General features: G+C 38.1%; 1 protein-coding gene across 1 annotated transcript in view; it reads right to left on the bottom strand.

Moving 5' to 3' along the window:
* LOC121241177 (nicalin-1) overlaps positions 1-13,458 on the bottom strand; it is a 28,778-nt gene that overhangs the window by 6,363 nt on the left and 8,957 nt on the right. The window contains 2 exon segments of the mRNA XM_041138833.1: positions 1,876-1,942; positions 13,324-13,427. Coding sequence (XP_040994767.1) covers positions 1,876-1,942; positions 13,324-13,427 — 171 coding nt within the window.

Genomic DNA, 13,458 nt, shown 5'->3' with positions numbered 1-13,458 from the left:
ACTCTAGAAAGCAGGAAAAAAGACTAATACAGATTCAGTACATTATCATCATTCCTTACAAAAATCCTAGCCCACAAACACAGTAGAAAAGAAAAAATTCCGAAGTTCTCCGAAAGAACGCTCTGTCTTCAAAACATCTCTCATTCCTTTCCAGCCAAAGACACCACATTAAACACAAAGGAATCATTTTCATCTGGAAGCTACACATTTCCTTCCCTCAAAACCATGCCAACATGCAAGAAGATCCACAAAGGCATCACCCAACACATACCTGTCCGACCAAAAACCTCATTCCACAAAGACTTTGCCACCTCACAATGAAGAAAGAGATGATTTACAGATTCCCCATCCTTCTTGCACATGACACACAGATCAGCTATACACAAACCACGTTTTCTAAGGTTATCAGTGGTCTATACTTTCCCTAGAGCAACCACCCTACTGAAGAACGCCACCTTAGTAGGTACCTTCACTCTCCAAATGCTTTTCCAAGGGAATGCACAGCCAGAATGACATGTAAGCACCTTATAAAAAGAACTAACAGAAAATCTGGAATTTTCAGCATGGTCCCACAATAGGCTGTCCTCTCTTCCCTGCATTACTTTTGAATTATAAATTCTTCCCAAAAAATAGAAACAACATTCACTTCCCAGTCATTTACATCTCTAATAAAATCAACATTCCACAGAATATTATTATCCGTATGTTGGAGATAATATGCCACAGCAGCATTTTGATCCCTTGCAACCCTATAACGAGAGGGAAAATCAGATTTGAGAGCTGATTCCCCACACCAAATGCCATGCCAAAAAAAAATCCTCCTCCCTTCCCCCACCTTAAATTTAATATGTTTAGAAAACTCCCCCAGCCTTTCCTAATGAACTTCCAAAAACTCACCCCATACGCTCCTCTAACTTCATTAGAACACCAATCCCCCCCCCCCCCCCCCCCCCCCCACTCCCATATTTAACAGCAACAGCAACAACATTCTTCCATAAAGCATCTCTCTCTACATGATATCTCCAAAGCCATTTTCCAAGAAGTGCTTTGTTAAACATCCTCAAATTTCTCACCCCCAATCCTCCACAAGAAATCTGTTGACAAACCTTATTCCAACTAACCAAATGAAACTTTTTTTCCTCTCCTATACCTCCCCATAAGAAATTTTGATAAATTTTCTCAATTCTTCTTGCTACCCCTGCCGGCAAAGGGAAGAAAAGTGAAAGAAAATATGTAGGAAATGTTGTTAGAATAGAATATTTTGTAGGGTTGTTTTTGTTTTGATCTTCGTAAAAGTTGTTTTGATTTTTGTGTTTTTTATATTTCACTGAAATCTAGGCAAATGATTGGATAAAAAATTGAAATGGAATTTCTTTTTTAAGATTAAAAGATGTTTGGATTGAAGTGGAAAATTTTTTTGACAATTAATTTGATTTTTTTTTTTTAAAGCAATAAGCATTGTAAACAAAGCATTACCCTGGTCTTTTTTTATTGGGATTGCAGCTTGCAGGTAAGAAGCAAAACAGATGTCAGACGGGTCCAATATGAGTCTGGTGTCAACATGATAAGATGCTCTGGTGTCGGAAAGAAACAATATCAGACTAGGCAATGTGTATTGGCAATATCTACTTCCAAACAAGAACATGCCTCAAGTAACACATTTACGGTCCAATCAAGATAATCTAATGTGACTTTGATAAATATATCCTGAAGAGATGTGGCAGAATTTAGTGAAGGGCCCACGTATTTATGAAGCTTGAACAAGTATACAAAGGACATTAACCACAAATTCGTTTCTCTGTCTTCTTCCATAAGGATTATAGTCATTCCCAATTGGATGGGAAGAAACACAAGAAAAAATGATGAATGGGGAACCTGAATGTTTGTGATGGTGGGCGAAGCCAGTTTCTTAGGTTCTGGTGCTGAGACAACAAGCTTGAATCTGCAATGTTACACAAGCAAAGATGAGATTGGACATGTGAAATGGCACAGATGAGATTGGACACGTTAAAAAATAAATAAACTAGGAAAGCCATGAATATGGTAACAAGAATATCATGTCTACATTAACTGAACATGTCAATCTTTATGAGCTATGCAATACACAAACATAATTAATTACAAAAGAGAGTTTTCTGTTTGGACACTTTTGGGGGCTGTGATAAGAATTTAAGGCCAAAGGTTTGACCCCAATAAGTCACCCTTGCAGTGACTCAAACCCTCCCAGTGTTAAGACAGCCTTTTGGAGTTGTAAAAGGTAAAACTCCGCAATCACAAGGCTGGTAAAACAGTCATGCACACATACATATTACTATTTTTCAAATGCTTACTGTTAGAGCCAAAGTTCAGACCAAACATGAGGCCATAAAGTGGCAACAACTCTAGAAAGTACACACAAGTCACGGATTACAGGACCCTAAAAGTCACCAAGAATCCCATGGTATGTTTGCTGGATATTTTAGTACAGGGCCCTTCACTTCATCATTCAGCCATGAAACTGATTGGCTAGGTTTAACACATCAGGATGCATGAAAACTAGACAAATGCTTACTACCCAAGAAGATAGTTAACCTACTAGGTATGATGTGATCATCAATGAACAAATTACAAGTGCCAAATAAGGAACACCAGATCTGTTTCTACTTACAAAAACATGAATTAACGACTCAAGGACATTAGCATGAGCAAAAAGAATTGTAGAAATGATTATGGGTGTTTTCCTACATTTTGAGGAAGGATTCATGCCATCCACGCTAAGAAAGAAACTATGTAGTATGGTCATGCCTTTAACGAGTATTGTAAAATGTTCTACTTTTTAAAATGATACTTTGGGATTTGCCGAGGGCCTGTGCACCTCCGGGATTAGTTGGGACTTTGTTCCAAATACCCAGTGCCAATAAATAAATAAAAAGTGATGCTTTAGTTATATGCTACAATATATTTTTTTTTTTTATAAGTAGCTATATTTGACATTTATGTAAGCCCCTTTTTACGCACCTTCTATATGATATTTCATGAAAATCAAGTTTGCAAATATTTTATATAATGCATGGGATATTTGATGGTAATGAAAATATTTATGTTATGAAAGCAAGGCCAATGTTCTTCATATGAAATATATGCAAGTCATGATAATTCTAATGTTACGAAAGTTATGATGATTCCCATCTATAAATTTAATGAAAAATCTTATGTTATGAAGATTATCAGAAAAGGAGTGATGAATGAATGCGTGCTATGAAGTTTTATATGTTGGTCATGTGATGATGCTTAGTAACAATGCAAAACTATGGTGGATGTGTAAACCACACTGAAGGACATTATAAAAGTCTGGTCCACAACCTTTACATCCAATAGGATAGCGGTAGCCCGTGGTTGACCAGTGCACAACCTTTGCACATAAGGGATAATGTGTGCCAGGATTAAGCAAGCAAATATTAGTATGATAAGTCTTGGTTTGATATGCATGTTACTTAATCTTGAGTTAAAATAATCTTTTCCCATATGATGTGCTATTTACTAAGTATTCAAATCATTTTTGTTTTTATGTTTTAAATACACAAATGATAAGGATAAGCATGCAGGCCACATATGTTTTTATGTATACATCTTGTGTACTTAGGCTACGCCTATTTTCTATCATATTTATAAAGTTTACTTTACCTATAAAAAAAAAAACTTGCTACATCCTAATACACTTAAACCTCGTTTGGTTTCACAAACCTTTCAAACTATCTCATCTCATCTCAACATCCAAACATCATTCAAACACAAACATTTTTCAATTTCAAATTTTCAAATTAACTTTTTCATCTAATCATTACCTAATTATTATAACTTTCTCAAACTTCCAAACAAAACACAAAAAACAATTCAAATTTTTCAAATTTCAAAACAAAAATGATATTAAAAAATTATATTCTAACCCTCTTTTAACTTTAAAATTTTTTTATTCAACTTTTTCTCTATTCTTTCTCAAAACCCCATATAACATCTTAACTCAAACAATTTAACTATTGTTCACAAATTATCTTGATAATATCCACAGATTTCTCATCTCATCTCATCTCATCTATATAACCAAATGAGGCTTAATTCATAGCAAATGAAGTATAGTTGAAGATATTTACATTTATGGATTTGTTATTATCTGGTGTTATGTGAACTCTATATCAAAGAGTGTTACAAGTTTGGTATCAGATCCCGGGTTTAAGAGATTCCAAAGACTCCTAAGTTATGGAAGAAGAACAGAACAAAGTTCCCTTAGGTGCATACTAACTAGTATTTATATATATATATATATATATATATATATATATATATATAAGTAAGAAATTTATTAAAGGCCACGTAATTAGGCATAGCCCAAGTATATAGGAAGTATGCAAGAGAAAACACCTAATTACAAACTAAAGCTGAAAAACAGCACGAAAGTCATGGAACTAAATCCATCCATTACAATAACTAAAGCCCAAAGCAACAAAGTATGAAAAAAGAAAGCCCTAATCCCATCCACCGAACGTTCTCTATTATCAAAACAACGACCATTCCTCTCATTCCAAATACACCACATAAGACAGACGAATCATATTCCAAACAGTTGTTATTTGATGATTTCCTTGAATCCCTCTCCAATAGGCCAAAAGGTTTCCCACACTTTTAGTCATCACCCAAGAACTGCCAGACTTGACAAAGACCTCATCCCACACAAAGCCCTTGACAGATTTGCATACTAACTAGTATTAAAGTTTATTAAGAACTGTTTGTTTTATCGTTGATTATTTCATTTACCCTTTTGCTAATGTCTTGTTGACAAAATATGCTTCAAAGATGCACTGACCAACAAAAGTCATGTCAATGCACTAACCAACAAGAGTCTTCTCTCTCGCACGTTGCTAATACTTAGGCTTGCTCATCCACTGGCATGGACAAAGATGTCTTGTTAAAAACCCTAGCTACCAAAGTGCGAGAGAAAACCCTATAGAGAGAGAAGAACAACCACCATCGTGCAACCACCTTAGACTGGCGAGTGACCCCTCACCACCGATACATACAAGGTCGACGAACTCCGACGACCTTGTTGAGGGTCACCCGGCATAGGTCTTGGCGACGGCGACCTGGTTTTTTTTGCAAGTTTTCTCTCTATCATTCTCAGAGACGACGTCGACCACTGGCCTAGACAAGGTCGATGGGCCCCGGCGACAGTGTTGAGGGTCGTCCAGCGTAGGTCTCGGCGACCTGGATTTTTCGCAAGACTTCTCTCTATATCTTTCTTGAAGCCCTATGACATCGCGCCCTCGACCACCAACGAGTGACTTCTCGCCACCGACCCAGACAAGGTCGACGGACTTCGACGACTCTTTTGAGGGCCCTCTGACGTAGGTCCCCCTCCGGCGACCGGGATTTTTGAGTTGCATTTAGTCGGCACAAACCTGGTTCTTTCGAGATCAACCTGAGCCTTTGCCTGCGACCTACAACCTGAGTTTTCTTCTTTTTTTTCCGTTAACACAGTAGGGGCTCTGCGATCTAAGCCTTTGCCTCCGCCACCTCGACAGAATTGAGTCTGTGTCTATGCTTACAGTGGGCACAAATCTACTTTTTACCTTAAGAGGATGAAACAAAAGCAATAGGGAGCAATGGGCACATATTTGTAGTGGGATTTGACGATGAAGACGCGTGATGTGGATTTGTCTTAGTTGGAAGGCAAGAGGTGGTTGAAAGTGGAATAAAAAACTTTGTTTTTTACGAAAGAGGGAGGAAATAGTTTTGGTATTTCAGAACGTAGCAAAAGGATAGTTAAGTTCATGTGTCTAGGGGGGATGACAGCTTCGTGGGTGGCTAAGGGGATTGAGGATTGTTTAGAACTTAACTGTCATGAAGGTTTCTTCAGAGAGCTAAGGATGGGTAATGGAGTTTTTATCATTCAACATCACGTTAATGCAAGAGGCAGCTTTCTGCAACTCTCAGAATTCCGGAATGGAAGGAGGAAAGGTTTGTTGGTGATTCCGGAGGGCGCAAATGTTTTGGATGGAAAAGCTTTCTGTAGTCCATTCGAAGTGTTACTGAGTCCAAAGCCACTACTCGAAGTGGGGAGTTTGTTGATGGAAAAATAGTGGGAAGGCCTTCCTCAGTCAAAGGTGCTTTGTACGCTGCGGTGTTGAGGTCACTGGTGGGTAGTTCGGCCGAGATCAGCTCAGCGGCAGAAGGAAAGGGTAAGGCACTTGTAGGAGACCAAAGCTGTCAGGTGACATTGGGAGAGGTGGAGGGGGTCTTGTGGGATGTCAAAGCTCAATTGAAGAGAGTTATGAAGTATGTGAGAGATCTGATGATTAAAGTGGATAAGGGGCTAGACCTAGTCGTGGGTTTTGGTGGTGGGTCGAGAATGGATGAGGGAGAGTGGGGGGTAGATCCTTCAGGTTTGAAGGCCACAAGTGTGTCGGCAAAGGGCATTTCAATGCCGTCACAGATAGGGTCATTGGACGCTGGCATCTTTGTCCATGCCAGTGTCATTATGCCTCCTGAGGGAGCTGTAGGGCCTCAATCTCCAGTTACAGATGGGGTTGGGACCTCTGTCCAGGGTTCATTTTTAGTTGAAGATGGGGGGGGGGGGGGGGGGGGTCCCTCCAGGATCTCGAGTACTTTGGAAGAAATAGTTGAGCCTCTTTTAGAAGATGCAAAAGGGGTAACAGAAAGTAGGCTTCCCCTACCTGTTCATTTCCTGAAGGAGCAGTAGGGTAGGGTCAGACAAAGTGGCACGACAAGGATCATCGGGGAGTGGAGCAAATACAAGCAATGTTGATGGAGGGGAGGAACCTATAATGGTGACAAAAACAATGGACAACAACCATATAGCTGTCGAGCAACCACATGGCAGGAAGGAAATTATCGGTTTGTCGTTGGTGCCTCATGTGGGGGCAGGTAGTACTTTGGAAGAAACAGTCGAGCCTCTTTTAGAAGATGCAAACAGGGTAACAGAAGGTAGTACTTCCCCTATCTGTTCTTTCCCTGAGGGAGCAGTAGGGTCAGACAAAGTGGCACGACAAGGATCGTAGGGGGGTAGAGCAAATACAAGCAATGTTGATGGAGGGGAAGAACCTATAATGGTGACAGAAACAATGGACAACAACCATATAACTGTCGAGCAACCATATGGCGGGAAGGAAATTATCGGTTTGTCATTGGTGCCTCGTGTGGGGGAAGGTTTAGAGTCAAGAGTGCAGTTGGGTACTGTGGCTAGGGATAATGTCATTCCCCTGGTTTCTCTTCCTCCAATAAATGATATAGCGGGTTCACCATCGGATTGGGTTCTCAATAAAGTTAATGGGTTTCAGCAAATCTTGAAGCTTTCATATGGAGAACATGGAGAATATAAAAACCAATTTAAAGCACTACTCATTGCGATTGAGGCAAGCCATGAACTTAAAACCAAATCAAATTTTAAGAAAAGCAGTAAGTTAAAGCATCTTTCATGGGCAATCAACTACGATACTATGGGAGGTAGCTCAAGTCGAGGGAAGACTAAAGGGAGGACATTGTGAAGATGTTCTCGTAGTGGGATTTTCGGGTAGAGGATTAGTTTTACGAAAACAAGGGATTGGGGTTGGGGAGGTGTGTTACATTCCAATTCGAGCTTGGTGTATTTTGGGTAGGTTTCATAGGCTTTTTGAGTCATTAGGGGCTCTCTTGTATCGGCTAGGTGTTTTCTTGTATATGTCTAGTGTACTTGGTTACTCCTATTGATATATATATATATATATAATATTATTACTTATAAAAAAAAAGTATAATCCTTGCCAAGCCCATAGATAGCCCATGAAAGTGAGCATTATACCAGAGACCTACTTGCACTACACTTTTGGTTGCAAACACAAGTCTGATTCTACTCCAACTACAAGTCACCTATTCCTACTCCAACAACAGCTCCCAAGGCAAACACGACTCCTAAGGCAACAACAACTCCTAAGGAAACTATGACTCCAAATTAAATTCAAACACTCCACTAAACCAACGACACTAGGACTACCACACCCCTTGGACCCCACACCCTCCAAACTCTATTTATAGACACCCCCCCGGCCCCCAAAAAAAAAAACAAATATGAGCCTACCTACCATTACATTAGCCCCAAGCATAACCCCCTCCAAGGCCACGAAACTCTTATACTTTTGTGCTAAAAGCAAAAATCCTAAGCCCCATAACCCTTGCTACAACACTCACACCCTAAGAAAGAAGATCAAGATCCAAACCACTTAGCCAAGCTATATTGTAACATCCCAATAGAAGGCCCAAACCACATAGCCTATACTCCAAAAGGACTAGTCAATGATACAATTGAAACATCATTGGAACCTTATAAAGAGCAAGAACTTCTCATTCACAAGTAATATGAGATCCCATACACCACCTACCATTATTCTTATCATATGAGGTATCACACGTATACTCCAAGCCAACCTTTGGATCAAATTCTTCCTTTAGGTAACTCTCTCTCTCTCTCTCTCTCTCTCTCCTTTTCTCTTTTAGGATAGGTATGTGAAATTCGGATTTCATAAAGGGCTAGGAAATACACATGCTAGAATTAGGTTTTATGGAATTAGAATGCAAGTTTATACACGGGATTGGATAAGCATACATATAGGAAGATTATTTGAATGAAACCATGCATTTTTTAGGACTTAGAGCCACGATTTTGATGGTTTAAACATTGAGACTGATTTTACAAAGAGAGCTCATGAGCAATTTGGGTGACATATAGTATAGGCTTGAACATTGATGGATGCATTAAGGTTAGGGTCATATGAACCCAAATGACAAAGAGTTAATATCATGCATGGTAATAGGTTTGCTTAGACAATATTAGGTTTGAAGATCTTAGAGAGCATAGGTATTAATTGTGATGAAGGATGATGGACTAAAATGATTGAAGTGACCTAGCAAAAAAGGTAAGGGCCAATTGAATGTCTAGGACCTCAATAGGCATTCGGGTAGTCCAACTAAGAGAAGTATTAATCTTTAAAGTGACGATATATGGGATTATAAATTGACGTAATTACATATTTATTGAATAGGTAATTGTCGATGCACTAATTAATGTCCAAAGCTTCATTGTCACACATATTTTCTAAATTACGTAAGTAGCATAATCATACCTTTATGCATGGTAAACAATGTTATGTTTTTAAAGTATTATGTATGTATGTATGACCCTTTATTGAAAGCCCCTTTTTACATACCAAGTTATGATGAAAGTGATTTCTGAATGTCATGCCATTATGTTTTTCTTTACATACATCATCATATGTTTCCATTTATGATTACGATGAGTATGTCATTACGCACTCTACATGCATCATGATAAGAAAGATAAAAGATAAGTTATGAAAGAAGCATGAAGAATGGCCATAAGAGATGTATGGTACCAATGCAATTATGGGTGGATGTACAAGCCACAGACTTAGCGTGGTCCACTATAGTATGTTATGATATTTTAAGCGGTTCCCCTTGTGACCACAGGTAGTGGAACCAGTGGACAATCCAGCACACGGGGGTTAAGATGTGCTGGCCATTGAAGAAAGGGAAGGATAAGTTTAATCAGTTATGTATAGTACATGTTACATGTTTATGTTAGTAAAAGTATAAGTATTAAGCATGCATACTTTCAAGAAAACCCTATATTTATATTATTTTTACTGCATGATGTATTGTTTATTGAGTATTCAGCTCATTTTTGTATATTTTAAATATTTTAACAACCCCAATTTATGGTCAATGTGAGAAAGATGTTGCAAGATGGGACTTGATTCGAGGAGGCGAAACAATGGCCTAGGCAATTTATAAGATATTTAGTTTTATGTTTTCAGTCATTAAATTTATTTTGTTAAGCACATGAGACTTGAATGAGTTTTAATAAGTGACTTTGCCGACTCTTTTAATTTTATAAAGTATGTTTTATTTTATGAAAGTGAATCTTTTATACCGGGCTTCAACGTAATTGATTTTAAAGGTTAGTAGCATTCCGGGTCCCCTAGATTTCTAAAAATGACGTTATTCCTAACTACAAGGGGGATGCGGTATTACAGTAGAAGACAAGAATAAGTGTTCCTTTAGATGGAGGGTATCATCCTTAAAGCTTGTGGACAGAATTCATGAACAAGTATGTTGTGTTGTACTGCAACAGTTGTACTTTGAGGAATAGGCATTGAGTAAATATTCTTGAGAAAATAAACCATAGGCCGTAAATTAGACTTTCATGTGAGTAATAGTCTTTGGTGCTTGTGTCCCTAGTTAGAAAAAGGCATGGCACCAATTGAAACCACATAGCGTCGCAAAGAAGTAAAGGCATGAGTTCAAATAGACTTGATTGAGAAGATGTTAGGTTTTGCCATACTTGAGGTTTAAGGAGATTAAGGATATATGATAATGATTGCAAGGATATGCTATGATTCTTATTATTTATGAAACTAGATGTGGCGTAAATCCGAGGTCTCAAGAAAAAGGGACTCAAGCTAGGCTTTAAATGTAGTGAGGTGGGGATTTAAATGGTCATAAAGAGGTTAGGTGTATCTTTTGGTCGTAGTAAATGAATCTTCGGAGGTATTTACATTTATAAATAATCTCTTATTACCTGGTACTATGTGAATATGTAGCATTCCTAGCCCTTTTTTCTTTTGCAAGTAAAAATATTGTATATATCAAAAGGAGAAACAAAGTACACTGAATATATACAAGAAAACATCATGCCCAAAATGACCCAAAAAGCCCATAAAAAAAAAAATCCCAAAATACACCAGACCCGACCCCAACCCCTTATTTCCCATAGAACTAAAACTCTACCCAAACATCAACCCCAACACCTTGATTCCCGTCTTCACAATGCCCTTCATTTAGCCTTCCTTCTAGTTGAGCTACCACTCTTAGTGTCATAATTGATTGTCAAAAAAAAGACGTTGTAACTCCCTACTTTTCTTGAAACTTGATTTGGTTTCAAGCACGTGGCTCGCTTCGATCGCAGTTTTTAGTTCTTTAAATTGGTATTCAAATCCTCCATGTGAAATTCTCACGAACTGCTGAATCTCGTTAACTTTAGGTAGAATCCAATCTGCTATTGGAGGAAGAGAGACCAGAGGAGCCACAATATCCCCAGACATAGTATCCAACTGCATTCCTGACTCTAGACATTCCTCTACACATGGCACCAGTGCCAAACCCATTGGTTCTCCAATAACTCCATTAGTTCTCTCCAATGGTATTGAGGTCCCTATTGGAGATTCTGGGGTGACAGCATTCCTAGCCCTATGGGAAAGGGGCGTAATAGTCTCTTCCATTTCCTTGTTCATGGGAGGTAATAGGTTAGAAAATAGAGCATATTCCTTGTACGAAGGCCTCGTTTGGTTACAAAAATGAGATGAGAAATTTGTGACTAGTGATGAGATAATTTGTGAATAGTAGAAGAATAGTTTGAGTTTAGATTTTTATGGGGTTTTGGGAAAGGAGAGAAAAATTTAAATAAAAAAATTATAAAGTAAAAAGAGGGTTAGAATATAATTTTTTAATATTATTTTTGTTTTTAGATTTGAAAAGTTGAATTATTTTTTGTGTTTTGTTTGGAAGTTTGGAAAAGTTGTAATGTTTAGGTAACGATTAGATGAAAAATTTGAAAATTTGAAATTAAAGAGTTGGAATATTTTTTTTTTTTTATATGTAATAAGATTTATTCATTAAATGCAATAGGCGAAGCCCATGTACACAAGAAGTATACAAAAGATACACCTAATTACATTCTAAGATTAGGAAATGAAAACAAAAACTCATGAACAGTCCCTCCATTAAGTAAAATAGCTGAAACCCATTGACGCAAGGTAAACATAAAAAATTTCTAGATTTCCTCTGCGGTACGCTCCCTGTTATTAAAACACTGCTAATTCCTTTCCATCCAAATACACCACAAAATGCACAAAAAGATCATCTTCCACGCAGCTGCCCCTTGAGAACAACTATGAAGCCTATTCCAACACGCAAGTAGATCCACCACAGTTTTAGGCATTGCCCAAACCAGCTCTGCTATATTGAACACACCATCCCATAACACCTTAGCCACCTCACAATGTAAGAGTAAATGGTCCACCGATTCACCATATTTCTTACACATGAAGCACCACTTCATAATAATCATGCCACACTTTCTCAAATTATCAATTGTCTGAAGCTTCCCAAGAGATGTTGTCCGAATAAAAAATGCTACCTTTGATGGCACATGAGCCCTCCAAATATTTTTCCACGGAAAAGAGAAATGATGTTGAACAGTCAAAAACTTATAGTATAATCTACAAAAAACTTTTTACATGCTGTAAGTGTGACACCCCATATGATAAGAATAAGGGTAAGTGGTATATGGGATCTCGCATTGCTTGGGAATGAGAAGTTATTGCTCTTTATAAGGTTCCAATTGGGCTCCAATTGTACTATTGACTAGTCTTTTTGGAGTACAGGCCATGTGGTTTGGGCCTTCTATTGGAGCATTACAGTAAGCTTCCATGAAATTCGATCCCTCTCATTTCCTCCAATATCCAGAGAATACAACAAGCTGAAAAAATCTGCAACCTCTTCAAGTTCCCAATCCTGGACAGCTCTAAAAAAACTAACATCCCAATGCACAACTCCATTAGATAGGATCAACAAATCAGAAACAAAAGCCTGCTGATTAACAGCCACTCTAAAAATTGCCGGAAAAACTCTAAAAAGAGCATGCTCACCACACCAATCATCGAACCAGAAGCGAATTCTTGAACCATCTCCAACCTCGAACTTAACTTGTTTCACAAAATTATCCCACCCCTTTCTAATAAATTTCCAAAGACTCGCACCATTAGTCCCCCTACTCTCCTTAGAACACCAGCCCCCCCACTCACTCCCATACTTCCGATCAATAACCTCCCTCCACATCGATTCCTCTCCTTAGAACCATCTACAACCATTCAAATGTTTGTATTTGAATAGTGTTTGGATGTCAAAATGAGATGAGATGGAATTGGATGGTTTCAAAGGTTTGTGAAATCAAACCAGACCTAAATTGTTTTTTGATAAGTAACAAACCAGGCCTAAATCATGTTACCCTTTTTCTGCAACAAACTGATGATAGGTTGTTTACAAAGAAGCAAAACAGAATCTATCCTTCATTTCCTTTAGTTTACCAAAGGGGAGATTAGACAAAACTAGTGGCAGCTGTTTCTGACTCAAATAGATCAACAAAATACATTCAAGAAATGGGAATCTTAACAGAACTCAAAAAGTTGTGAAATGTTCAAGGATAGATGACAATTATACCCGCCAGTAGTTGCTGTAGCAGGCTGACCAATGGCATCATTCTTGTTGATATCAGCCAAAACAGCATCAATATCACTATCCTCAAAAGCAAAATACACAGGATACTGAAAAAAAAAAAAAAAACATTGCAACAAA

The sequence above is a fragment of the Juglans microcarpa x Juglans regia genome, chromosome 7S, assembly GCF_004785595.1.
Source record: "Juglans microcarpa x Juglans regia isolate MS1-56 chromosome 7S, Jm3101_v1.0, whole genome shotgun sequence".
Lineage (NCBI taxonomy): Eukaryota > Viridiplantae > Streptophyta > Magnoliopsida > Fagales > Juglandaceae > Juglans > Juglans microcarpa x Juglans regia.
Note: the sequence above shows the minus strand (reverse complement) of the source record. Positions and strands in the feature narration are given on the sequence as shown.